The sequence below is a fragment of the Euleptes europaea genome, chromosome 15 (assembly GCF_029931775.1).
Source record: "Euleptes europaea isolate rEulEur1 chromosome 15, rEulEur1.hap1, whole genome shotgun sequence".
NCBI lineage: Eukaryota > Metazoa > Chordata > Lepidosauria > Squamata > Sphaerodactylidae > Euleptes > Euleptes europaea.
Window position 1 is genome coordinate 58,720,056 of NC_079326.1, and position 27,041 is coordinate 58,747,096.

Below are 27,041 nucleotides of genomic sequence, written 5' to 3' on the forward strand. Positions count from 1 at the left end.
GGCATTTTAATGGGAACGATGTTTATAAAAACGATCAGGGAAAATACCACTGAGTGGGTGCCATGGTTGATTTTTTTTAAGCAGCAGGGTTATTAATAGGCGTTTTCCCATTAAGCTCCTCTCTGTTCATCTATGTCTAAAATATTCTGACTGGTGCAAGAGAGAACATGTTTCACCTTTAATAAGACAAAGATCAGAATGTTATTTGCAATCATATTTTGACTCAAGCAAAGCCAAACCATCTGCTCCTGGAGGCCATTTTGCCTCGACTCAGAGGAGGTGGGTTTACCGAGAGAGCTGGCGACAGTTGGCGCTGTTATGTTTTTTCACGGGTTGGCAGAGCCCACCTACACACAGGAAGGGTTCACAAAGCACAGAGGTCTGCTCATACATGCTGCGACATTGCATCCTTCTGCAGATTAATAGCGTACACACGTTGGATAAGAGCATTAATCCTCAGATGTCACAGCCTCCAAATGTTCCAACAAAAAAAATGTTTTGGATAATACATATTGTGGGATACCAGGAAGAGGGTTACTTTGCCTTTAGCATTCTTTTTCTTGTCCATCTGATCATAGGGGTGATGTCCAAACTCACCAATAGGGTAGAAGAAGAAGAAGAAGAAGAAGAAGAAGAAGAAGAAGAAGAAGAAGAAGAAGAAGAAGAGGAGGAGGAGGAGGAGGAGGAGGAGGAGGAGGAGGAGGAGGAGGAGATGGTTTTTATATGCCAACTTTCTCTACCATTTAAGGAGAATCAAACTTGCTTACAAGCTCCTTCCCTCCCTCTCCCCACAACAGACACCTTGTGAGGTAGGTGAGGTTGAGACAGTTCATAGAGAACGGTGACTGGCCCAAAGTCACCCAGTAGGCTTCATGTGGAGGAGTGGGAAATCAAACCCAGTTCTCCAGCTTAGAGTCCACCGCTCTTAACCACTACACCACGTTGGCTCTTAATGTGTTTAACTGGCTCTTCTCCTATGTTTCGCAACAGCTTGAGACAAAGAAATGTACCAAGTGTTTTCTGCAGGCACAGAGGCTGGAAAAACTTCACTTCCTCCACTTCAGCACACCCCTCTGCCATTCAAGGATAAGAGCAGAAGCAATAAACATGTATTCATAACCTGTAGCCAGAGCTGACTTTAAAGTGTGATCACAACAACTGATCAAAAACAACATATCTTTTTTAGAATTTTCACACTTAGCTCAGAACATCTAACATATCATCCCCAAACACCGGCATTTAGATAGTGATATAGCAGGCTGTGGTAGATACCCCACTTTAGGATTTCATAGAACTCGATCTACTAGAGATGTTTTGGTCCACGCAGATTTGAGGACTAAGGAACAATCTGTAGATCCTAAGGGAAATTTAAATGTGGTGATTGTGTGAACGGCTCTCTGGCATTGCAGCTAAAAGCTTTCAGGCTACATTTGAAATCAGACACTTCTCCAATAGCAACTGCACGTTATCTATGTATTGATGCATTCATGTAATTTATTGTATGTCAGCAAGACTTTGCATTTCAGGATTTCAGAGCATCGCAGTGAAATTGGAGATAAGACGTGAGAGGAACCTCCTGTACTCCATTCTTTTGAACTGAATCATAGTTCCAACTGTTTTCTCTTTTTTGGCATTGAAAGGTTGTGTACTTATAAATATATTCGCTGCGACATCAATTGAATTTTGCTTCAGAGGGAAACGCTTTGGATCCACACTTTGGGTTCAATGCAGCCTAATGGGTTGAATGACCAGTTGGATTTATCTCCTTTCACTTCAAATGTTTTTGCCCTTTAAGATGTTAAGAACGTTCCGGATAAAAGGCCATGAGTCAGCATTTGGCGAATGGCTACAAACTAGAATTGTTTTTTGGTATGAGAAGAAAGCTTGTGATTCAGTGCTCTGTATGTTACTAGTACATGTACGCATTTAACAATATTTTGCTTGTCAATTATTAATATTTTAGTTGTTATTTGTTTTATGAGATCCGCTGGATATTTATGAGGTTTTTAAAATGCAGCCTACTGATATCAATTTGCATCCTCATTCTCATTAATGGATGTTTACTTTAGAGCACTTGATTTGTTTCAGATGGCGTTTTAAAAGGAATCAGTATGTGTTATCTGAAGAAGAATGTTCCAAACAGAGTTGCCTGCATACTGACGTAGAATTTTGCCCCCTGACTGTTGGGGGAAACTGCGTTTGAATTACTTTTCAATTGTTATTTATTCATCTTTGCATGCTTCTTTTATGCATGTCATACTAGTTATGTACTATGAAAGCAGTGAAAATTGACACTGTTATCTTCTATTGAGCATATTATTTGAATATATTTATCATTTTCATTTAGTGAGTTCACGGTGGTTTACTGCATATTTCTTTCCATCTTTAGAAATCCTTCTTTTGGGGTTCTCTCTCTTCATTGTTTCTATGCAAGATGCTCCCAACTTTCTTACAATATACCTGCGACTGTAAAGGTCCAAACGGAGTATGCCTCTGCCACACATTCTGGCAATGTCTCTGCAATCTTACTTTCATTTCCCTAATGGCTCGGTCATAATTAGATTTGCAAAAACAGCAAAAAGGTCTCATTTTGAATGGCAACAGCTGTTGACACTGACATTTTATGGAATAATTTACCGGTTTAATTTTAGCAGCAAAACAATAAAAGTGAACAATGATTTGATTGGAGGAAGGATTTTCTTGGGGTTGCCTCTTCCTCTTGGTGGGGCCGAACACAATTGCCCCCTTCTGGGGTGACCACTTTTCATGCAAGAGCTCACAGGCCAGGCAGGAGGGGCCCGGCTTCTCAGTTATTATGCTGAAGTCAGCATTCTTTTTCTTTTTTTAAACCAATTCATTAGTGATTCAAATAATAGTACAAATAGCAAGACCATCCATACAGTGATAGGTGTGGTAGATACGAGTTGGTTGATCAATGTTACAATTAAAATATGAGTGAACAGACCCACCAAAACATCACATATTAGTAAGAAGGACAAAACTAAACATTCATAACTTCCAAAAGACGTTAATAGAACACTAGCCTTATGAACCTTGAACACCCTTCAAATCTTAAAGGGGGAAAAAAACTATACATACCCTTTGAGCGTTAGTTTGAAAAAGCCAATATGCTGCGTATGCTAAACATGTAAATTTGAAAAGGGACTTGATTCAGGGGCTGGCTGTGTATCCTATTGACCACATCAGAGGTCAGAGGTTGCCATGGGATTGCTGACAGCTCGAATGGCTCCCCTGGAGACAGGCAGAGAAAGCCAGAGGAGATCAGAGGGCCCCTGGCTTCCTTCTGTGGATTACCCATGCTTATCTCTCCTTTTGAAATTATTTTTTCCTTGGGACTGGAAGAGGAGGAGCAGGGATCATGAGCTGCTCAGGAGAGATGGTCCAGGGAAAGAGACACACCAAATAAAACAGAAGTCCCCTGGTGCCTTAAAAACGTCACAACATTTATTTTTTAAGGGGAGGGGCTGTGGTTCAGTGGCAGAACATTTGCTTGATATTTTAAGGGGGGGCTGTGGTTCAGTGGCAGAACATTTGCTTGAAGCCCTACTTCTGTAGGGCTGTCGAATCGGTTCCATCCGACAAGAAAAACAGCCGAATTTTCCCTGATTCGGCGGTTTCTACTTCGGATAGAACTGAAGTCAAAAAAGTCGGGAAAACGATGAACCGAACTTGGCGAGTTCGGGCGGACGCCAGATAAATTCGTACAAGTTCGGCGCCCCCCAAGCAGCATTCTCCCGCTGCCATTCGGTGGCCAAGCTGGGTCTTCTTCTGGCCAATCAGTTGTGGATGAGTGCGTGACCCTGGCCGCTGCGCGGCCCGGGGAGAGAAAGAGATACTGGGAGTGTCTGTTTGTGTGTGAGAGAGATCCCTGTGGGTGGGGGGGTGCATGTGCACATTAGCGGCTTTCCACGGCTCCGGGGGGCATTTTTGAAGTTAGAGGTTCCAAACTTTCAGTGTAGCTTGAGGGGACCCTTCTTGCGAGAACCCCCAGGTTTTGTAAAGATTGGGTCAGGGGGTCCTGAGATATGGGGCCCAGAAGGGGTCCCCCCAAAAATCGCCCATTGGAATAAAGCCATGAAAAACACATTCGCGGCTTTCCACGGCTCCGGGGGGCATTTTTGGATGTAGAGGTCCCACACTTTCAGTGTAGCTTGAGGGGACCCTTCTTGCAAGAACCCCCAAGGTTTGTGAAGATTGGGTCAGGGGGTCCCGAGATATGCGCTCCCCCTCATCTGCCCATTGGAATGAATGGGCGCAGGCGATCCTTAAATCCAAGGCAAAACCTCCCATGCATAAATGGCCAGAGAGAGTCTGTGTGTGTGAGTCTGCTAGAATCGTATTGGATTACTCCTGAGTCCTGACTCCCAGTCCCTGCTCCTGATGGAAGAGAAGAAGACATCCACAGTATGACCCATTTTGGGGCTTTTCTCTATAACTTTTTTCCTGTGTGTGTGTATGTGGGCAGGGGGGGAGATTCTCTCTCTCTCTGTGTGTGTGTGTGTGAGAGAGAGAGAGGGGGGGGGGAAGCCAAAGGGGGGGGTTTACCTGTTCTGCTGGGTGGTGGGCTTGATTGCCTCTGTTTGGGACTGTGCTTTCTGCTGTTTTCACCGGTTGCCAACTTTGTCTGGAGTTAACTGTAGGTTAACAGAGTCTCTCTCTGGCTGGCTCCTATTGTTTCCAACGGGCTGTGCAGCCGCTCCTGTTGTTTATAATGGGCTAGCCTGTCATTCGTTTTAGTACATCCCATGTCAGTGAGTCTCTCACTCTCTCACTGTCTGGCCTGTTCTCCTTCATTTGGAATTTGTGTCTTCTGGTTTTGGGGGGGCTGTTCTGCTGGGGGGGCCTTGATTGCATCTGTGAAGTGTGATTTGGGGGGGTTACCTGTACTGGGGGGGGGCTTGATCGCTTTGCGAGTGTGATTGTTGCTGTGGAAGATTTGAATCCAGCAGCATGAAATCTATCAGTACTGAAGAGACGCAATTTGCGCAGGTCACACTTACACAAGTAGCGTTATAAGATGCACTTTGGCTGTGTTGAAATGAAAAGATACGTACGTTACCCATGATACTTACGCTGTTTACTTACGCTTTGAGCGGGATGCACTTTCGGCTTCTACTGTGTGTGTGTGTGTGGGGTAAGCCAAAGGGGGGTGTGTGACCTGTCCTGGGGGGGGGCTTGATCTCTTTGCGAGTGTGATTATTGCTGTTTTCACTGGTTGCCACCTTCGCCTGGAGGTCAGTGTGGGTCGATGGTGAGTCTCTCTCTGGCTGCCCCAGAAACAATGGGAGGTTTTGCCTTGGATTTGCCGCTCTCTAGATGCACATTATTGATCGCCTGCTCCCATTCATTCCAATGGGCCGATGAGGGGGAGCGCATATCTCGGGACCCCTGACCCAATCTTTACAAAACTTGGGGGTTCTTGCAAGAAGGGTCCCCTCAAGCTACACTGAAAGTTTGGGACCTCTACATCCAAAAATGCCCCCCAGAGCCGTGGAAAGCCACGAATGTGTTTTTCATGGCTTTATTCCAATGGGCAATTTTGGGGGGGGGCTTTCCGGGCCCCATATCTTGGGACCCCCTGACCCAATCTTTACAAAACTTGGGGGTTCTCGCAAGAAATGTACCCTCAAGCTACACTTAAAGTTTGGAACCTCTAACTTCAAAAATGCCCCCCCCCGAGCTGTGGAAAGCCGCAAATGTGTTTTTCATGGCTTTATTCCAATGAGCAATTTTGGGGGGGACCCCTTCCGGGACCCATATCTTGGGACCCCCTGACCCAATCTTTACAAAACTGGGGGTTCTTGCAAGAAGGGCCCCCTCAAGCTACACTGAAAGTTTGGGACCTCTACCTCCAAACATGCCCCCTGGAGCCATGGAAAGGGGCAAATATGTTTTTAATGGCTTTAAATGGCCTAATTTATTCGCGAACTCCGAAGTGCGTGCCGAATTCCACAGATCCGAATCGGGGGAGTTCGGACTTTGGCATTTCCTGAATAAAAACGGGCTGAATTTTGCCAGATCCGAATTTTTCTGAATTTTTGTTTCAACAGCCCTATGCAGAAGGTCCCAGGTTCAACCCCCAGCAGCTCCAGTGAAAAGGATCAGGCAGTAGGTGATGTGAAAGACTAACAAAATTTCTGGCAGGGGACTCTTTCTCTTTTCTGCTGCTATTTAGAAAGCAGTCTCTCACGACATCGCTCTCAAAATGACAAACTTTGCTTCCTGGCTAACCCCATCCATTACGTGGCTCAGGCACGGCTAAAAGAGTACTGTAAAGGGTGTAGTGGTTAAGAGCGGTGGTTTAGAGCGGTGGACTATGATCTGGAGAACCGGGTTTGATTCCCCACTCCTCCACATGAGCAGCGGAGGCTAATCTGGTGAACCGGGTTGATTTCCCTACTCCTCTACATGAAGCCAGCTGGGTGACTTTGGGCTAGTCACAGCTCTCTCAGTCCCGCCTACCTCACAGGGTGTCTGTTGTGGGGAGGGGAAGGGAAGGTGATTGTAAGCTGGTTGGAGACTCTCTTAAGTGGTAGAGAAAGTTGGCTGGTTGGAGACTCTCTTAATTGGTAGAGAAAGTTGGCACTTCTAAATGTCCATCAGCGAGCCCCATCAGCTGGAGGTGGGCGGCAGAGTTTCTTTTTAAAAAAATGGTTCAGAAAGTAATCTCATGAAGTGACCTGGCTCTTCAACCATCAGGATTATTCTTCAAAAAACTTGCCACTGAAGACTTCTGGAAGTGGGCACTTAATTCTCAACAGCGCCCAACGACACCTGCTACGTGAACACTAATGCTGAGACGCGCTACTCGGAAGAAAAGAAAAGGCCCTTCAATACATATGAATGAGATTCTGTCTCTGCGCCAGCGTTCCTGGGAAGATCTACTGGGGAAACTTCCGCACAAGGGTGTGCTTTCACAAGGAGCATTCACCGAATACAAGAGCCATTTTAATGGGTTTGGGGGGAAAGTGTTAAGCACAAGTCACTGGGACAGAAGGAGCAAAGCGGAAATGTAACAACAGAGGGCTAAAAGCAAAACTTGAGAAGACCGTGCAGTTTTCCAGGCACAGACAGAGACATTTTCCAGACAAAGTATTTCAGTTCACACATTATTGAAAAACAATGTGCTTAGCTGCGGCTGAATAAGGGGGAAATTATGCAAGAACCGATACTTCAATGAAAGGCATCACCTCTACAGATTTTTGATACAATCCAAACAGTCAGAGATGGAGGCTGAGAGGCAGATGACAAGTGGTGTGTTGCTGGCCTGAGACATGAGATGAGCTTGGTTGCTTCTCTCCCTTTTGGCCGCTTCTCCCTCCTTCTTCCCTCCTGGAGGAAGCTGGACTGCACGCTTCCTGGTCAGATGAAGCTCCCCTTTGCTGGGACCGTCAAAGCCAGGTGCTTGAGCTCACTGAAGTCTGCTTATTCCCCAAAAGCCTGGGATCTGACCCCCCAGCCTAATCCCAGTCAAGAAGCCCAGTTTGTGTGGAGGAAACAAGCCCCCAAAATGCCCAAGTTCCCTCATTCAGATGTCGCAACAAATTGGCCCTTGGGCAAACTGGGAAGTGTTGTCCACCCACAGAGCTGGCGCCTACTGAATCGGACCCTTAGTCCATCCTGCTCAGGCTTGTCTACTCTGACTGGCAGCAGAGCTTTAGGATCTCGGGCAGGGAAAGGTCTTTCACGTCTCCTGCAGCCTGATCCTTTCCTACGCGGAGATTGCCAGGGATCCATTACTATGAGGTGGAGGCGAGTGGATCAAACACAGCAAACCGGCTGCGCTCGTGTCCAGCACTGGCAGAGCTCTGCGGAGTCTCAGGGCACTTTCACACATGCCAAATAATGCATTTTCAACCCACTTTCAGTACGCTTTAACAATCGTTTGCAAGTGGATTTTGCCAGTTCACACAAAATGCATATTCACGGACCCAACGCAAAAGGAGAAATTCCACCACCCCCACTCGCCTGTTCCTTGTTTATATAGCCATTAGCAACCGCCGTGTGCATAGCTAACGTACATTTTACATGTTGTGATTTTACATGTTTCCTTGAGGGGATTCTTCACGGTGGCGGCGGAGCAAACAAAAAAGGTCTGGTTCAAGGGGCTCTTAAGAAATGCAAAGCAGGTATGCGCTGGCTTCGCAGTCACTTCTTGAATGACGATTCAGCGTAAAAAAACTTAAAAAAAAAGATGCGGGGCCCTTCAGCCTGGAACGCGCTGCTAATTACCAAGCATAAACGGCCACAGTAAAATCCAGCTTCAACGTGTATTGAAAGTGGATTAAAAGTGCATTATTTGGTATGTGTGAAAGTGTTATCAGTTTGCCACCCGAAACACTGCCCTTCCCACAACATTCAGCATCTTTTGGAGAGATATTTATCATTATTATGCTTCCTTCTGAAATAACTCTGTCTGTGGACATGGCATTTTACGCAGTAGCACAAGCAAACAGATGGTTTCCTGCCATTATATCTCTTAAAAAATCAAGCTTTGTGTGTGTTAGAACATACATATGTATGCAAACACATATTCAGAGTATCCAGCCATCTGTCAGCAGAAGGGACTGGCAGTTGCAGAGGTTTGATGCGTTCCCCTTCCCAAGGCATTCCCCTGGGGCCCAGGAGAGTAAATTCGCAGGTCAGGAGGCTGCAGCGCAGACAGTAGGGACAAAAATCGCCCTCCCTGCCTCTTCTGGCTGCTGATTCCTTTCAGAGAGAGCGTCTTCAGCTCAGGCTTACTTCTCTCGTCGAAACCAACGGGGATTAAAGAGGAGGGTTGCCTTAGAAATCCTCCTCTGCCAACTTCCTCTGTGGATCTTGCGCATTGTTGGAAATGTTCACCAGAGCAGAACTCAAGAGCATCAGAATCTGTGGCTCTTCCAGAGTTGTCGTTCCAGAACTCATGCCAAAAAGAATGTGAAAATCCCTCTGGTGTGACAGAGGCATTTTATTGAATGCTGCTGGAGAGCAAAATGGCATTCTGCTGCAAAATCAGAACCCCCTGTAGAACCTAACCCCTCCATGTGCCAAAAGCCACCTGATAATATTTTTGGGGCAGAGTCGGCTTTTGCTTGTGTGGCGTCTGGGGGTGTAGCTTTCATACTGCTCTTGCGCAACCCCACTGCAGAGTTTGACTTTGGGGGAAATCTGGTTTTTATTTATAAACACTGTTTTCTTGCATGAAATTCACCACCAACAGAAGTGACAAGAATCAGCTCATTCCTACCTAGTGCTTAATATGGATGGGATTACACACAGAGACACACACGCGTTGCACACACATTACACACAGACACACACATATACAAACCTACAAACGATGTATATTGCTGATAAAATCCAATTTTTCTCCAGTGTTCCAGGCAAATTAGGAATTAACCCAGGGAAATTAATAGCGCGATGCAGTTTCCCCAATTTAAGCCTGTTTATTTCACTGGGCTTAGACTGAAGTGACTTCGTATAGGACCGTACCCACAAGCCGGTGCCTGTTATCTCTCCATTAGCTGATTTTTTTTAAAGTACAGCCTCACAGAGCAACAATTTTCCAAGTGAATGTAGGTAAATATGTGAATGGTGGTTAGGTAAACTTACCCTTGTGTACAGTTTGGATCACAAGAGTGGCACTCGCGGTTCTCGTCGGCATATTTGAAGATGAAGCTGCTGGCCCCCTGCACGCCGTCAGGGCACTTCTCCACGCAGTTTGGGCCATCTTTAAAATGGAAGCACTTGGTACAGTGATCTGGTCCCTGCGGGGAACAAAACAAACACGGCTAGTTTGTTTCACCTCCTCTCCCACTTCTGGGGGGCTCCCCAAACGTCACTGAGACCGTGCCCCATATGATGCCTACAAATGTTTCGAAGGGCTCTTTCCCAAATGGTGGCAAGGAGCTGGGCAGATGGGTTTGCACCTGGCCTGCCTGGTAAAATCCAGACAGCGGAGGTTAGTCTCAGCTATGCACGGTCCTCCCAGACATGGGAGACACTAATTTTCTACTCAGGTGACAGGGTTGTACTGCACAAAATGGTTTACAAAGTTACTTGGTTAAATGGTTAGGGATTGTGGTCTACACTACTGTGTATGGCTTGCTGTTGAGCAGGTTCCTGCGATGTAATTTTTGCATAATGTGTCATGTTAATACTTATGCATTGCTTCACTTATTTTCAAAGATTTCCAATTGGTTCCACAACCCTAATCCTATTGAACGTCCCACCTGCTTTCCTTTTCCTTTGTGCACACTGACCCTCTGGTCCTTTATTTTTAGGGTTGGCAGCTCTGGGTTGGGAAATACTTGGAGATTTTGGGGGCGGAGCCTGAAGAGGGCAGGGTTTGGGGAGGGGAGGGACTTCAATACCATAGAGTCCAATGGCCAAAGCGGCCGTTTTGTTCAGGACAACTCATCTCTGTCTCCTGGAGATCAGTTGTAATAGCGGAAATCTCCAGCTAGTACCTGGAGATTGGCAAGCCTATTTATTTTCCATCATTTTCCTTCACGCTATGTTTCCCCCCCTGTAAAATGTATACATTTTTCAACATTTTTGCGCATCAATCAATCACTATCATGCATTTTATGGACAATCCATCATATGTATAAATTGCATATAAAACTCCATAATGTGTATGCAAAACAAATGAATCGATCAAAAAGATCAAAAAGTAGAGAACCAAAATCACTTGGGAAAATACAGAGGACTTTTTAAAAATATGCTTGTAAAACATTTATGTTTTTTGGGGGTGGGATCAAAGTTTGGAAACCAGCACACCAATTCCCTTCCCCAGAGTTGCCCATGAGTTAAAAACCTTTCACTTGATTTTTATTTCTCTTATTTAAAGGCTGTTGAGAGCTATTTCTGGGGCTACCTGGCCCCGTTCCCACCCCTCTGTTGTTAGTTATAGAAAGGCTAACGATAAATTTAAAAAGAACAACAAATTATGCTGTAATGGTGCTCGCCTACTCTGTAACCCTGCTGTGAATTAATTGTACTTACTGGTCCCCTGCATGTGATCCTACTATTATCCATCTTCTCACACTGGGGGTCACAATCCACACAGACGGAACCATTTGCAAACTCCCGGAATTCACTAGGGAAACAATATTATATTAATTCCATACATTTCTTAATTGCTTTCTCAGAGTTAAATGTTTCATTTACGCTCGTTCAAATTACACGTAAAAATGCATATACTTATATATTAAAAAACAATCCTCAGTGCCGGACCAGACTGGTGTCAAACGTAACTGTCAAATGCCACTTTGCGTGTTGACAAAGGGGCAATTGAAGAAGGGATCTGGCAGATGGGAAACTGTACCGATGCCTCCCCATCACTTCCCCCGGCAACTCCCCCCTCCCCAAACACCCACATCCTCTGCCAAAGGAAGGCAGCTGTGGCAGCGGCCTGCAGGGGAAAGGGTTAAGCGCTCCTCTCCTTTTCACCATGTGTTCTGCTGTATATCAGCCCTTAACTCTCCTGCTCTGTAGCTGTTCAGGAGATACTGAATACCAGGATACCAGAATACTCCTGGTACGCCCCCCAAAGAGTGCTACGCTCAACGAATAACAACTTACTGGTAGTCCCCGGCCCAAAAAAGTGTCCGGCTAGGGTTGCCAAGTCCCTCTTCACCACAAGCCGAAGGTTTTTGTGGCGGAGCCTGGGGAGGATGGGGTTTGGGGAGGGGAGGGACCTCAATGCCATAGAGTCCAGTTGCCAAAGAGGCCATTTTCTCCAGGGGAGCTGATCTCTATTGGCTGGAAATAGCAGGAGATCTCCAACTATTACCTGGAGGCTGGCAACCCTATGTCTGGCTGTCCTCAACAAGGGCCAGGGTATTTTTGGCCCTGGCCCCAGCCTGGTGAAACTCTCTGTCTAGTGATACCTGGGCCCTGCAGGAGCTGATGCTGTTCTGCAGGGCCTGTAAGACGAAGATGTTCTGACGGGCCTCTGGTTGAGGGGAGCGACGGGTTGCATTGTAGCTGGCCTCTTTTTCCCCTCCCCTTACTCTACTGGGGCTCTTTAAATTGGGAGTCCTGACCCTTGGGCTGGCTGCCGATTTGTGCACTATGAATGAGGCACCAACTGGATTTTAGATTCAGGAATGATGGTCTTATTATACATAAGAACATAAGAAAGGCCATGCTGGATCAGACCAAGGTCCATCAAGTCCAGCAGTCTGTTCACACAGTGGCCAACCAGGTGCCTCTGGGAAGCCCACAGACAAGACGAGTGCAGCAGCACCATCCTGCCTGTGATACAGAGCACCCAAAATAATAGGCATGCTCCTCTGATACTAGAGAGAATAGGGATGCATCATGACTAGCATCCATTTATGACTAGTAGCCATGGAAAGCCCTCTCCTCCATGAACATGTCCGCTCCCCTCTTAAAGCCTTCCAAGTTGGCAGCCATCACCACATCCTGGGGCAGGGAGTTCCACAATTTAACTATGCGTTGTGTGAAGAAATACTTCCTTTTATCTGTTTAGAATCTCTCACCCTCCAGCTTCAGCAGTTGACCCCGTGTACTGGTATTATGAGAGAGGGAGAAAAGTGTCTCCCTGTTTACCCTCTCCTTACCATGCATAATTTTATAGACCTCTATCATGTCTCCCCTTAACCACCTTCTTTCCAAGCTAAACAGCCCTAAGCGTTTTAACCTGCTGTAGGTGATTCATCCTCTGATGCATATAAAATGTAGACACTGTACATCAGGGGTGTCAAATTCATTTGTTACGAGGGCTGGATATGACAAAAATGTCACTTGGTTGGGCAGGGCCATGCCTCGCCAGCCCAGATCGAGAGTGGGGTGCGTGTGCGTGGGGGGCTGCCTCAGCTGGCTCACGGGCCGGAGATGAGCTCTCAAGGGGCCGGATCCGGCTCGCGGGCCCGGCGTTTGACAGCCCTGCTGTACATCCTTGTGGTAGGAGAAATACCAAGCAGAAATCCAATCTACAGCCTAGAAGAAAGGGTAATCGAGATGGAAGGGTCTTGGCTGGCCGCCATGTCCTCCTCGCAAAGCTGAAGCTACTTGTAAGAAAGGGCTACGTGCCTTGCTGGGGAGGGGGACGAGGATTAGAGACGAGCTTTATTGCTGAGAAGAACATTTATGACGCTTGAAATGATCCTTCCTTGAAATGCAACTTTGGCTATATCTGAGCGCTTTTTATTCTTTACAACGTACTACTTGTCTATCCAGGGGAACAGTGGCTAAAATTACACCGAGGACGTGTTTGTAAAAAGGTTTTTTTTTGCTACAGATTTTGAAAAGGAAAAATCTTTCAGGGAAATTGGCTTTGATTACGAGATGCTAATGGGTAATCTGGACTTCTTTCATACACTCTCTGGATAGACTCCCTCTCTCCTCCGTCTTTCACTTTCAAAAGCAGCTCAGCACATGCTTAATTGAAACATATTGACTTCTTAAGTTAAATACATTCCTTCAAAATCAGCCCCAAGGGGAGGGGGTGTGTTAAAGGGAGATTCATTCGAAATGAATGTTCTGAAAATCAATTAATTTAAAGTCGCAATACACTCAATTTTTCACCCCTGAACATTTTGGGGATAGGGCATTTTTGAGAGATGCAACCCCCCCACACCCTTTTTAACTTTGGTTTTTCAGCCTCTTTTTGCACCAGGGCACACTTGCAGCTGCATTAGCTGTAGACATAGCAATGCTTTATCTTTTGTGAGGGAAACTGTCTCAATCGCAGCATGGTCCCAGCCAGCCAAGGACCATACAGTGTCTGTGATAACATTATGGTACCATGAAGAAGAAGAAGAAGAAGAAGAAGAAGAAGAAGAAGAAGAAGAAGAAGAAGGAGGAGGAGGAGGAGGAGGAGGAGGAGGAGGAGGAGGAGGAGGAGGAGGAGGAGGAGTAGGAGGAGGAGTTGGTTTTTATATGCCAACTTTCTCTGCTAAAGGAAAAATGAAATTGGCTTACAATCACCTTCCCTTCCCCTCCCCACAACAGATATCCTGTGCGGTAGGTGAGGCTGAGTGAGTGTGATTAGCACAAGGTCACCCAGCTGGCTTCATGTGGAGGAGCAGGGAATCAAACCCGGTTCTCCAGATCAGAGTCCACCGCTCCAAACCACCGCTATTAACCACTACACCCCAGCCAATCAGTTCTTGAATCACTAAAATATGAAAAAAGGGGTCACCCATGGCCATGTGCCCTTGTTGCTGAGGCAACTGGCAAAGCAGCCCCCGCCTGTCTGTGATGGCTCCCTTGCCTTCCTTCACGGTGCAGTGTGCCAGCACAAAGAACACGCCTTGGCATTGCCAAGGTAGTCAGGCCAGGCCAGAGCTCCCCATTTTGCCACGCTAGGTCACAAATGCGAGCCATGAAATGGATGTTGTGCATCACACCAAGGCGGGAGGAATCGCCCCACCTGCCTTGGCAAGAGCCATACTGCTCCCAAGGATATTTTTGCTATGTTTTGAGCTCCTCCAGCAAGAGAAAAATTACCAAAAGGGAGGTTCTTTTTGGACTGAATCAAAGTGCTAATGAAAACTGGCCTCCTATGTTGGTTTATTTTAATGTAAGGCAGGGGTGTCAAACACACGGCCCGCGGGCCAGATCTGGCCCCTTGAGAGCTCTTATCCAGCCTGCAAGCCCCCCCCCTCTCAATCTGGGCTGGCAAAGCATCACAGGATTGGGAGATTTTGCAAAAATCAAATTTTTGCCTTTTCCAACGACGACTCCTCTGTTTCACAGAGTGGAAGGTCTGCTGTTTAACTCCGGCGCCCCTTCAACCACACAGATAAACCAGGATGGCTCCTTCATGTAATGCAATACCACAGACTGCCAGCTCACTTCATAATTTGGCATCATACCGGACTCCCCATTTCTGCCAGTCAAAGCTTGTACCAGGCTCAGAGTTTCACAGGGAACCCTCTGAATCACAGATGCGGCTACATATCCCACCGAGCCAGGCTGCCTCTCACAATTAATCAATTTCAGGGAAGGTTATGAAATCCTAGTGTCAAGGTACTTTTAATCTCCAAACCCTGAAAACAGGTGCCGGTACTTTATGACTGGAGGAACCCAGAAGAATCGCCAGTATTCAGGCGGAATCAGAAAAAAACTCTTATTTAAAAAATACCATATCAGGCTATTGTTCATAAGGTTTCTCTGATAGGCTAAGAACCCTTCCAGAGTTCCTCCTTGTTACCAGGAACAGCAAATTGCTTGGCGGTAGAAATTCATTAGCCTGTGGTCCTTTGACTGGCATATGACATGAAGCCAGCGTGGTATAGCGGTTAAGAGCAGCAGACTCTAATCTGGAGAACTGGGCTTGATTCCCCACTCCTCCACATGAGCAGCGGACTCTAATTTGGAGAACTGGGTTTATTTTATTGCATTTTATTGCATTTTACCCCACCCTCCCCAACCCGAAGGTCAGGTTCAGAGCGGCTTTGATTCCCCCCTCCTCCACACGAAGCCTGCTAGGTGACCTTGGGCTAGTCACAGTTCTCTCTGAACTCTCTCCGCCCCACCTACCTCACAAAGTGTCTGTTATGAGGAGAGCAAGGGAAGGCGATTGTAAGCCACTTTGAGACTCCTTAAAGGTAGAGAAAACTGGGGTATACAAACCAACTCTTCTTCTTCTTCTACATTGCCACACATTTCAATAGGCTTGTCCGGGAGTAACTCTACACAGGACCGCACTGTAAGAACCTAACAATATGCCCGTTGCGTTGCCAATAGGTGCACATTTCTGGTCATGCCTAAAGGAAGGTTGCGGGGGAAGGGGGGACCTTACCCCTCATAGAGGTTACAAGCTTCCACACAGGTCCTTCCTCGGATGAAGCGCTTACAGGACAAACACTGGTCGGGCCCAGGGCCCCAACACCCGTCCTTGGAGCACAAGCGGCTGCACACCATCCCCTCTGCAGCTGCGAAAAGAAGGGTAAAAAACGTGTGATGTATTTCCCTGCTAAATGGCAGGCACGATCCTGAAGCTTAGAATACATGGAACACATGAAGCTGCTGTATACTGAAGCAGACCCCGGATCTATCAAGGTCAGTTCTGTCCACTCAGACCGGCAGCAGATCTCCAAGGTCTCAGGCAGAGGGCTTTCACATCACCTCTTGCCTGGTCCTTTTAACTGGAGATGCTGGGGACTGAACCTGGGACCTTCTGCATGCACAGCAGATGCTCTTTCACTCAACAACAGTCCCTCCCCCCACATACTGTGACATTTCTTATGCTAACTCCTAGGTAACGTAAGTTCCCAATTCTAATGGGAGGCATGATTCTGAAATGTAGAGTACATGAACACATGAAGCTGCCATATACTGAAACAGACCCTGGATCTATCAAGGTCAATTCTGTCATCTCAGACCGGCCGCAGCTCTCCAGGGTCTCAGGCAGAAAAGGGTCTTTCCCTTCACCTACTTGCCTGGTCCCTTTAACTGGAGGTGCCGGGGATAGAACCTGGGACCTTCTGCATGCCAAGCAGATGCTCTACCACTGAGCCACAACTCCTCCCCTATTATTTATTTAAATTTGAATCAGACAATTCCCTAATTCACATTTTCCCAGAAAATGCACATCATTGTGTGAGAGGCAGGGAAGACTCAATATGGGAGAGAAAGAGACAGAAAGGAAGATAAACAGGAACAGTAGGGAGTGACAACTGTTTAGCGCAACAGCCCCTAAACCAGTTTCATCCTCCTGGGTACGAATATAAGAACATAAGAAAAGCCCTGCCGGATCATACAAAGGCCCATCCAGTCCAGCAGTCTGTTCACACAGTGGCCAACTAGGTGCCTCCAGGAAGGAAGCCCACAAACAAGATGACCGTAGCGGCAGTCCTGCCTATATTCCACAGCACCCAATATATTCTGCATGCTCCTCTGATCTTGGCAAGAATAGGCGTGCATCATGACTAGTAGCCATGACTAGTAGCCCTCTCCTCCATGAACACGTCCACTCCCCTCTTAAAGCCTTCCAAGTTGGCAGCCATCACCACATCCCAGTGCAGGGAGTTCCACAATTTAACTATGTGTTGTGTGAAGAAATACTTCCTTTTATATGGTAGCAATTTAAATGATGACAGGCCATTACTGAGGCCAGGAAGGAACATGAAGTTGTCTGTCCCTTGCATGCACACCGGACTGGCCTAGCCCTCCAGGGCAACTGGGGAATCCCCTGGGGTTCCTGCCTCAAAAGCACAAAGATGTGCACGCTTTTGGAAGAGGTGCACAGAGGCAGCAGAGCAGCCTGTCAAGAACAGAAAGACTTAACACGGAGAATATTTAAAAGCATAATGAAAACATCAAGAAACGTATGAACGCAGCCGTTAGAAAAAAGGAATGCAGAATCGTACTATTACATCATTAAACATGTCACATATTACAGTTAAAAGTACCACATTGCCAGTTTTTTCTCAAACTGGAACCTTCTGGAAAGTCTGACGTGGAAATGAACTTCTGTTCCCAACTAAGATGAAAAAGCCCCTCTCCTCATATACGAGGGAAAACCTCTCAGTAGTTGTTCATTAAAAATAATTCCTTGTCAGCCACTTTTATTAAAGGAATGTTCCACTGACGGTACTACTGTACTAATTAAACAAGCAGGAATCAAGGCAATTAGGCTATAAAGATTTACAAACTTAATTGACTGGAGGCGGAACCTGCAGCTTTCCAAAACAGAGCAGAGAAATGACTCCAAAGCACCGAGGGGGGCATTGAGCTCTTCTTCCCTACTGGCACCCATCTGTTACCCCCAATGTCAGAGAAGAAGAAGGGGCTGCCACAATTTTCCTCCGACCCACTGCTTGCTCTGTCCAGGGCTGGGGTCACCTCTTTCACAGCACTGACATGAATCTCGTGTGTTCAGTTTACAAGACTGTAGAGAGAGTTCTCCAAGAGATTGTGTGCTAGGCCCAGTGAGCCATCGAGATTTTTCTGGGCTACTTCGAGACAGGTTGTGAAAAGTGCTCAGAAACAAGCCACAATGGTAAGCTCTCCTACCCTGGAGGTTTGTAAGCGGAGGCTAGATGCTCATCCGTCTGCAATGCTGATTCTGTGACCTTAGGCAGATGATGAGAGGGAGGGCATCTTGGCCATCTTCTGGGCATGGAGTAGGGGTCACTGGGGGTGTGGGGGGGAGATAGTTGTGGATTTCCTGCATTGTGCAGGGGGTTGGACCAGATGACCTTGGTGGTCCCTTCCAACTCTATGATTCTATGAATCAGAATTTTGCCTTCCAGCCAATGGTCCCAATGGCATATCATTTCATGGTTTACTGTGTGTGTTCTGATCGCACCATTTTCTAATTTTGTAAGAGATTAAAAAATAAGGCCAAGTAAAAAAAAAAGGGTTTTATTACTTCGCCCAAAATTCATCAACAGGCTTCCCTCAGGGGAATCGGTTAGCCTTTCAGTGTTTTCAACAAGAGTACAAGATCATTTTTGAACTGCGTAGTAAAATATATTTTTTTTACATTACTTGCACCGTACACCTTAGCCTTTTTATTTTCTCCTTTCTAATTTTGTCATCCATCTTTATCGCACTGTATGCATTGTGTCAGTTTCTAATCTGCCTTGAGTCCTATGAGAAAGGCAGACTGTAAATAATTCTGTAATCTGATTTTATTACATTGATTGCTGCATTATTATACTGAATTTTTTAAAAACCAGATTCACCAAGGGGCCATAAAGGTAGCCGCAATGTCGTCTGACTTTTCCCTCGCTCCTTAAACTCATTCCATCAGACTTCCAGGGTCCCCAAAGAATGGACAAAGCCATCTATTTCGAGACTTAAACTCCCACGAGAGGGAGGGCATCTTGGCCATCTTCTGGGCATGGAGTAGGGGTCACTGGGGGATGTGGGCGGGGGGAGGTAGTTGTGAATTTCCTGCATTGTGCAGGGGGTTGGACTAGATGACCCTGGTGGTCCCTTCCAACCCTGTGATTCTATGATTCTATACATCCGTTACTACAGCACTTTGCATATGAATGTGACCAACACTCCTGCACCCCCGTGCCTGCCGAGTTGACCTGTCTGGATGGGATTGTGTTCCTGACAAAACAGACGGGCTCTTCCAGAGATCTTCATCTCAAAAGACTGCCTGTCTTGAAGTCTCTCTGCCACTTAATTAAGGTCTGGGCACACATTTAAGGTCCGTGAATCACGCAAGTCTTGGATAATTTTTAATATCAGAATTGAAGTGTTTGTGCTTTAATTAAAGCTTAGTGGTTTTAAATGGTTTTGTAGGCAAATGTAATTCAATTATCGGTACATAATTTCATTAGATAAATGAATATCCTGAGCTCTTCCAGTGCATTTTCATATGCTGCTGTCGCATTCAGGCTCTTCAAATGGCAGGTGCTTCTTTGGAATCACTGACAAAATGTCGAAAAGAATTTATCAAGTCACATTCTTTTCTTTGATGCTCTGAATAAAGGCTTTAAGTAGATGGGGTTGTTTGAAAAACTGTCCCGACATGGGATCTGTGGGGCTTTCAATTGCGTAAGCAACAAGCGTCTCTCTGTTTTTGGCGAAGGAGTCCAAAATGTACTATTAATACGAAACAACAAAGTTATCTTTCAGAAGCTCATGGGGAGCGGTTAGCGATGAAGCATCTTAGTTTAACAAAGGCTACTCATGGGTTTCGGGATTAATTCCTGTGTACACAGGCCTGTGCTCTACCACTTCTCACCTGGAACATGGAGTTTTCCTGCATTCTTCTCTCTTTCTGCAGCCCCTTCTGACACCTGGAGAGATCATTCCCAGGGCCGCAAGACTCATGTAGGCGAATAGCTTTGTGGGTTGGGGGGACTATTTGAAGGGCTGCCACTTAGAGGAGGGCAAGGAGCTGTTCCTGTTGGCAGCAGAGGATCATAGGACTCACAATAATTGGTTTATTTATTTATTTATTTATTTATTATTTCAACTTCTACCCTGCTCTCCCTGACCAAGGGGTTAAATTGTGGGTGGAGAGGTACTGGGTGGATATTAGGAAAGGTTTTTTTTTTCCAAGAAGAGTTGTTCAGCAGTAGGATTGGCTTCCTAGGGAGGTGATGAACTCCCCCTCTCTGGCAGTTTTCAAGCAGTGGCTGGACGAATGCTTGTCAGGGATGCTCTAGGCTGATCCTGTATTGAGCAGGGGGTTGGACTCGGTGGCTTGTATAGCCCCCTCCAACTATGAGTCTATAATTCTATGACTGGGGTAAGGAAGGTCCTCTTTTCCTCTCTAGTACTGAGGAAATGGGTGGATTTTGTCCCCTTGTTCTCCTCACCCCATGCCACCAGTCCATGAACAGGGTTTGTTTCCCCACACCTCCACATGAGCGGTGGACTCTAATCTGGTGAACCGGGTTCGATTCCCCACTCCTCCACATGAAGGAAGACCTTGGGCTAGTCATAGTTGTTTCTGAACTCAGCCCCTGTTGTGGGGAGAGGAAGGGAAGGCGATTGTAAGCCACTTTGAGACTACTTAAAGGTAGAGAAAATAAGGGTATAAAAATCAACTCTTCTTCTTCTTTTTCTTTGCACAGATTCTTTGACCACAGGGATGAGCTGTAAAGCCAAAGTCCCACTCCCTACTGAGACAGATGCTTAGCTCTTTCCTAGCCAATCCTCCCAAGATATCAGAGCAGTTAAGCCAGCGGCTGCCTGAATGGGAAAGAGACGGGTCTACAAAGCCTCTCTGTGATACTAGTGGCTTAGAAAACAGCATTGTGATAGAGCGGGTACTGAAGGTGGAGACTGCTAGGTAAAGAGGTTAGAGGACAATGCAAGGGGGGGACCACTGGGAACAATTTGGCGACATCGATACATGGAAACACATTCCTCCATACTCTAACAAAATACCGCTGAATTCACTGTAAGCCATTATATACATTCACCTTCCAGTCCCATAAATATTAGCCAGTCTTTGAAAAGATACCGGAGAATGCTTAAGCCCAAAAGATAAAACCAGGAATTCCTATGCACCATCTGGAGCAACACAGGCAGTTTGGGGAAACTGAATTTTAAGTGCTGGTAGAAGACTCCCCCCATTCTTCACACATCTCTTGGGCCAATGTCCTATAAAAATGTCCTAGTTTCTGTGTTAATGACAATCACAAAGGAACAACAGTGTACAAGATCAAAAACAGAGATGCCGAAACATGCCACTGGGAAAAATATATGTAAATCAGATGTACATTAAACCTTGTTTCTGTTACGCCATTATCAATGTTAAATGACATGGCGAGCTGCAGCTACCAAATGTCCAGTGACTGGCCCTCACAAACATACTGGGAGACTGGGGGAGGGGGGCTTCACCTAAAATTAAATGCTTCCTCTTTGTTTTGCTCAAACTGAAATTAACCAGATATCCGACTTTATCTTTATTTTCACATATATAATACCACCTAATACCCATTTTATTATCAATATATCTTATTTTATTATCAATATTATATATATATAATATATATATTATCAATATATATTTTATTATCAATAGTAAACTGGCTCTTATGTGGATAACAAAACGAGCACAACAGACCCACCTAGAGAGAAAGGTAAGGGTCTCCCCATATAGTTGGGGTGCACCACAGATTTGCAGAAATATATGACTTTGTGAATTGATCAAAAGGGAAAACTCCTCAAACGTGGCCTGATGAGGACTAAACATGCCCTAGAAAAGATGGAATGTTGAGGGAAGTCAAGAGCCAGTTAAAGAAAAATAGGAAGAAAAATAGCTCAAAACCCTGATGGCTTAAAGCATTCTGGACATTGAGGGCTGGAAGGTTGGCATTTCCACCCCCACCCCCATTATTTCTCACATACAACAGTCTGCTTTATATTACTTCTTGTTTATTATTCATGCCAATTTCCATTACTAGTAATTTCTGTTTTTAAAAAATGTCTACGCCATTGTAAAGTAGTGTATTTTCAGTACCAGTAAGTCAAGCACTTGTATTTCACAAAACTACCATACCGGGGCTTATGGGAGCTCTCATTTTGCACACCTGGCAGGATGAATACAATACTTACTGCAGTTTTCAGCCTTCTTGTTTCTGTGGATCACAGTCTTTTGGTTGGCAGTGCTGAAGAGACTGGTCCAGTTGATGGTGTGATAGAAGCACAAGTTAGTATTGTCTGTTATGTAGACGTTGCCAGCACTGATATGCTTCAAGGACTGGAAATGCAGCGATCGAATTCCCTGCTGCTTGAGAATAAGCAAGGAGAGGCCGCTAGAAGAGGAAACAAGAAGAGAACAGTCAGCAGAGAAACTCCTTCTCTTGGTCTCTCTGTGACAGCTCTTGCATAGCACCCAAAGGATCGAAAGGTAATCTAATCGAGGTCTCTGCTGTCAGAAGAAAAAGAAGAAGAAGAAGAAGAAGAGTTGGTTTACATATGCCAATTTTCTCTACCACTTAAGAGAGACTCAAACCAGCTTACAATCACCTTCCCTTCCCCTCCCCACAACAGACACCCTGTGAGGTAGGTGGGGCTGAGAGAGTGTGAGTAGCCCAAGGTCACCCAGCTGGCTTCATGTGTAGGAGAGGGGACACAAATCCAGGTCACCAGATTAGCCTCTGCCGCTCATGTGGGGGAGTGGGGAATCAAACCCGGTTCTCCAGATCAGAGTCTACTGCTCCAAACCACTGCTCTTAACCACTACACCACATTGGCTTTCCATCCAGAGTGAGGCAGGGGCTGTGCACAAAGAGACAGGTGCTTAAACGTGAGGAATAACTTAGAAAAAAATCAGGCTCTTTAAAAAGCACCAGCCCAATTAATGCAATTTACATATATTTAGTCTCGGTGCCCACCACACTTTTCTCTGTACAGGTGGAGTATCCCTTATCCAGAATGCTTGGGACCAGAAGTGTTCCATATTTCTGATCTTTCCGTATTTTGGAATATTTGAATATACATAATGAGATATCTTGGGGATGGGACCCAAGTCTAAACACAAAATTCATTAATGTTTTATGCACACCTCATACACATAGCCTGAAGGTAATTTAATCCAATATTTTTAATCATTTTGTGCGCCAGTGTGGTGTAGTGGTTAAGAGCGGTGGTTTGGAGCGGTAGAGTCTGATCTGGAGAAATGGGTTTGATTCCCCACTCCTGAGCGGCGGAGGCTAATCTGGTGAACTGGATTTGTTCCCCCACTCCTCCACATGAAGTCAGCTGGGTGACCTTGGGCTAGTCACACTCTCTCAGCCCCAACTACCTCACAGGGTGTCTGTTGTGGGGAGAGGAAGGGAAGGTGATTGTAAGCCAGTTTGAATCTCCCTTGGTAGAGAAAATCGGCATATAAAAACCAACTCTTCTTCTTCATGTGGGGTAATACTGGAGAACCTGCCATTGGTGCAACCGGCCTGCACATGTGCCATTTTATTACCCTTTGTGGGTGCTCAAAAAGTTTTGGATTTTGGAGTATTTTCGATATCAGAATTCTGGATAAGGGATACTCAACCTGACCAAATGCCTGTAATGGTGCAGATTGGCTGTGCTTATTTGCTGCTGATTTACATCACTGGGACTGTTATGATGTCTCAATGTACGCAACAGGACCCCTTCAGTTTGCCTCCATGGGACCACTGATGCGCTTGGGGCAAACACGAGGCCCTCCATCATTGTCCGTTATTGAACCTGATTTTTTAGGATTTCTATAGGGCTGCATAACAGTGCGCTCCTTAGCAGAGCCCCCCACGATGATCTCAGTGGTTTTGGAAAGGTGTAATTGTGATTAGAAATGCACAGTTATTGAACAATTAGATGACTACACTTTGCTGCAGGAAGACTGCACTCTCTTCTAGTCAAGATGAACTTTTGAGAAGATAACTCCTGACTGCCCTGCTCCGATTAAAACACAAACAGGCAAATGTCTGAAAACACAGAACAAAGACAACTTTGACAGTATGCCAGTTAAGTTAGTGGTGGTAAAGCCCATTTTTAGAGCAACCAGCTCTTTGCAGATTTATTTGATTTTTTAAAAAGGCTGATAATTATTTTCCAGTTTTTTTAGATGAAAGCCAAAACCACACAAGTCAGCATGACTGTAATTCAAATCTCAAGGTTTCTCCACTACCCACAATCTGTTTGGGCCATTGTTTACAACCCCTGGAGAATCCCTTGCCTGATTAACTACTGTTTGTTCCATAGGATGTGGGATATATTACACAGTTATATTGCTTCACACTCCTTCTGTTTTGGTGTTTTCCCTTTCCCCCCATCACTTTTTCATATCAGAACACGTCTTTTAAAAATGGAACATGTAAAGCTATTACAAGCCCAATATTCTATAATGCTGGTGCAACATATCAGCAATTTACCTGGCATACACGACAATCACTCAGTGCCAGAGCAACAGTTATTGGCAAAAGGGCTGCAACATTTCCAAAGATCTTAGGTCATTATGAAACTGGTGTAGACCACAGAGGTAATACGGATTGTGACTGACAACATTCAAGTTTGGCACTTGAACAGATTGAAATGTATTTGTCGTAACGAAATTGACACAGAACAAGATTAAACTGAATGAGCGAGATAAAATTGAACGGTCATAATAAGGCAATCCAAACAATCATCGACCCAAAAGACAATAAGGAACATGGGAATCCATAAAAATTTTGCTTTGATTTTATTGAGGCTAATGCAGAAGTAGCCACTTTCTGGAGAACCTCTTGGCCATTACTGGAGTATAGAAAATCGATTTTCTACAAATTAGACCAAACCTACCGCCCCTTCAACAGCTCAGGACTGAACGTCCTTACAGAGTACCGAAACAAATACTGTAACATGATTTTCTCCTGTTCCACAAACACTGGACCACTGACATTTTCTCTGGAATGTTAGAAAATCTCTGAAGTTGTTGGGTTTTTTTTTACCATCAAGTCACAGCTGACTGGCAACCCCGTAGAGGAGTTTTCAAGGCAAGAGACGTTTGGAAGTGAACACTTGAAGCTGCCTTATACTAAATCAGTCCCTTGGTCCAGCAAAGTCATTGTTGTCTACTCAGACCGGCAGTGGTAGAGGTTTTTCACAACATCTACTTGCCTAGTCCCTTTAACTGGAGATGCCGGAGATTGAACTTGGGATCTTCTGCATGCCAAGCAGATGCTCTACCACCGAGCTACAGCCCCTCCCCAGTGGTTTGCCATGACCCTGGTATTCCTTGGAGGTCTCCCATCCAAATACTAGTTAGGGTCAGGACAGAGAATGTGTGACTGGCCCAAGGTCACCCAGCAAGCTTCCATGGGATTTGAACCTGGGTTTCCCAGGTCCTAGCCTGACACCTTAACTACTACACTATGCTTGCTGTCTAGCTGAAATATGAGATAGCGTTAAAACCCTTAAGGGGGAAAAACCTGTAGGCTAAAAAGTCACCCAGGTTGCATTTGTTTTTGGCAGAACACATACTGAAGTGTCTCTCCAACTGTGCCCTTTTAGGACACGTCACCCGTACGTTGGTATGCACCGTACCCAAAGCACTGCATCTTGCCACTTCCATTTTTCTTTCTGCGAACAGAACAGCACGTGAGGCATTAAACAAGCCTTGAAATCTATTTGTTTTACCACTGGGTAAACAACGTCTCAGTTTGCAAGACCTGAGCAAGAGGACGTTTTGGATAACATGGATTCATAGGGTCGCCAGGAATCGGAAGCGACTGGACGGCACTTAACATACCAGGTTTTTCCCCAATACCATTGTCTGCTGGCCTCCCCATTCTCCCCCGCCCCAACCTGGCTTTGGGGGGTTTCACTACCTGGCCTGGTTCTTAGTGGCTACTATTTTGTGATTAATGAATGCCATCTTGTTTTATTGTATTGTACAGAGATTGAAATTTTAAAGTATGCTTTGACTTATGGGCTTGGCACCACCTCATCTCATGCCGCCGTTAGCCGTGGGGAAGCCAAGACCCTGCAATACTATCAGTGTTGGAGGGGGCGCCTCAGACCTTGCTGGCATGCCCAAGAAAACAGGATGATGTGCCACTGCTTGTTGGCATATGTGCAGGAGATGGGCAACCCCGTGGTACATGGTTCCTCATTCCTTAGATGACAAATCTAGAAACCCACTCCTCACGATTGAGGGGCATGGGACTTTTGAGGCCCAGATACCCAGTCATTAAATGGGCGAAGGGTAATTCAGTTTGTAAAGATAAATGTGTTGTTTGACTCCTGTATAGAAGTGGAAGGTTGCAGTGGTGAAAAGCAGTGGCAGGTGGGATAGAAACGGGGCTGTTTGTGTCTGTGTGGCAGAAGAGAAATAATCCAGATCCCTGTCAGAGGGCTTCATTGTCAATGGCCCCCTCACATAACCACAGATTTTTTTAAAAAATAAAAGAAACCAATGCATTAAGAAAATTATGATTTATGAGGGTTGATTATTAAACCGTATGCATTCTAAAGGGAGGGAAAGAGTTTCCAACCTGTAAAGTGCTCGTCCGCCTATGGTAACCAAATTCGAAAAGACACTGAAATCTGTCATGTTTTCTGGCCACGACTGTATATTCAGGTAACCTGAAGAGAACGAGAACAGAAGAGTTAGAAAACGTCTCCAGAGCAGACTTGGCTCCACCGTACACTCCACACTGTCCAAACGCTATCTCAAAAAGCTGACAATGGGTTGGCTCCAATGCAAAATGGCTGCTGATGGAAGGGATTTCTGTCAGTGAGCAGGATTTCCTCCCTCCTGCTGCACCCCCCAAATCCCCACCCCTTGAAATGCTGCTTCTGGTGGACCAGAGACTCCTCCCCTCCCGCCCGCCCTCGGAAAAGCATGAACGGGGAACTGGAGATCTGCTGCAAGAAGAGGAATTGACAAAGAGCTTCCCCCCTCCCATCCGTAGTAATTTCCACTGGGTCCAACCCATTTAGGCAACTACTCATCCGGTGAGCGAAAGTGAAATGAACAGACGCTCTTGCTACCCTCAATGAAGCATAGTTAAATTGTGGAACTCCCTGCCCCAGGATGTGGTGATGGCTGCCAACTTGGAAGGCTTTAAGAAGGGAGTAGACATGTTCACAAATGAGAGTGCTACCCATGGCTACTAGTAAAA

At 45.7% G+C, this 27,041-nt stretch overlaps 1 protein-coding gene across 1 annotated transcript in view; it reads right to left on the reverse strand.

Moving 5' to 3' along the window:
- Positions 1-27,041, reverse strand: part of ERBB4 (erb-b2 receptor tyrosine kinase 4) — a 428,412-nt gene that overhangs the window by 164,592 nt on the left and 236,779 nt on the right. Inside the window, exons 11-15 of the mRNA XM_056861238.1 lie at positions 26,412-26,502; positions 22,015-22,214; positions 15,782-15,914; positions 11,011-11,104; positions 9,616-9,770 (exon numbers count right to left, since the gene is read on the reverse strand). Of these exons, the coding sequence (XP_056717216.1) occupies positions 9,616-9,770; positions 11,011-11,104; positions 15,782-15,914; positions 22,015-22,214; positions 26,412-26,502 (673 nt within the window). The remainder of the gene's footprint in view (positions 1-9,615; positions 9,771-11,010; positions 11,105-15,781; positions 15,915-22,014; positions 22,215-26,411; positions 26,503-27,041) is intronic.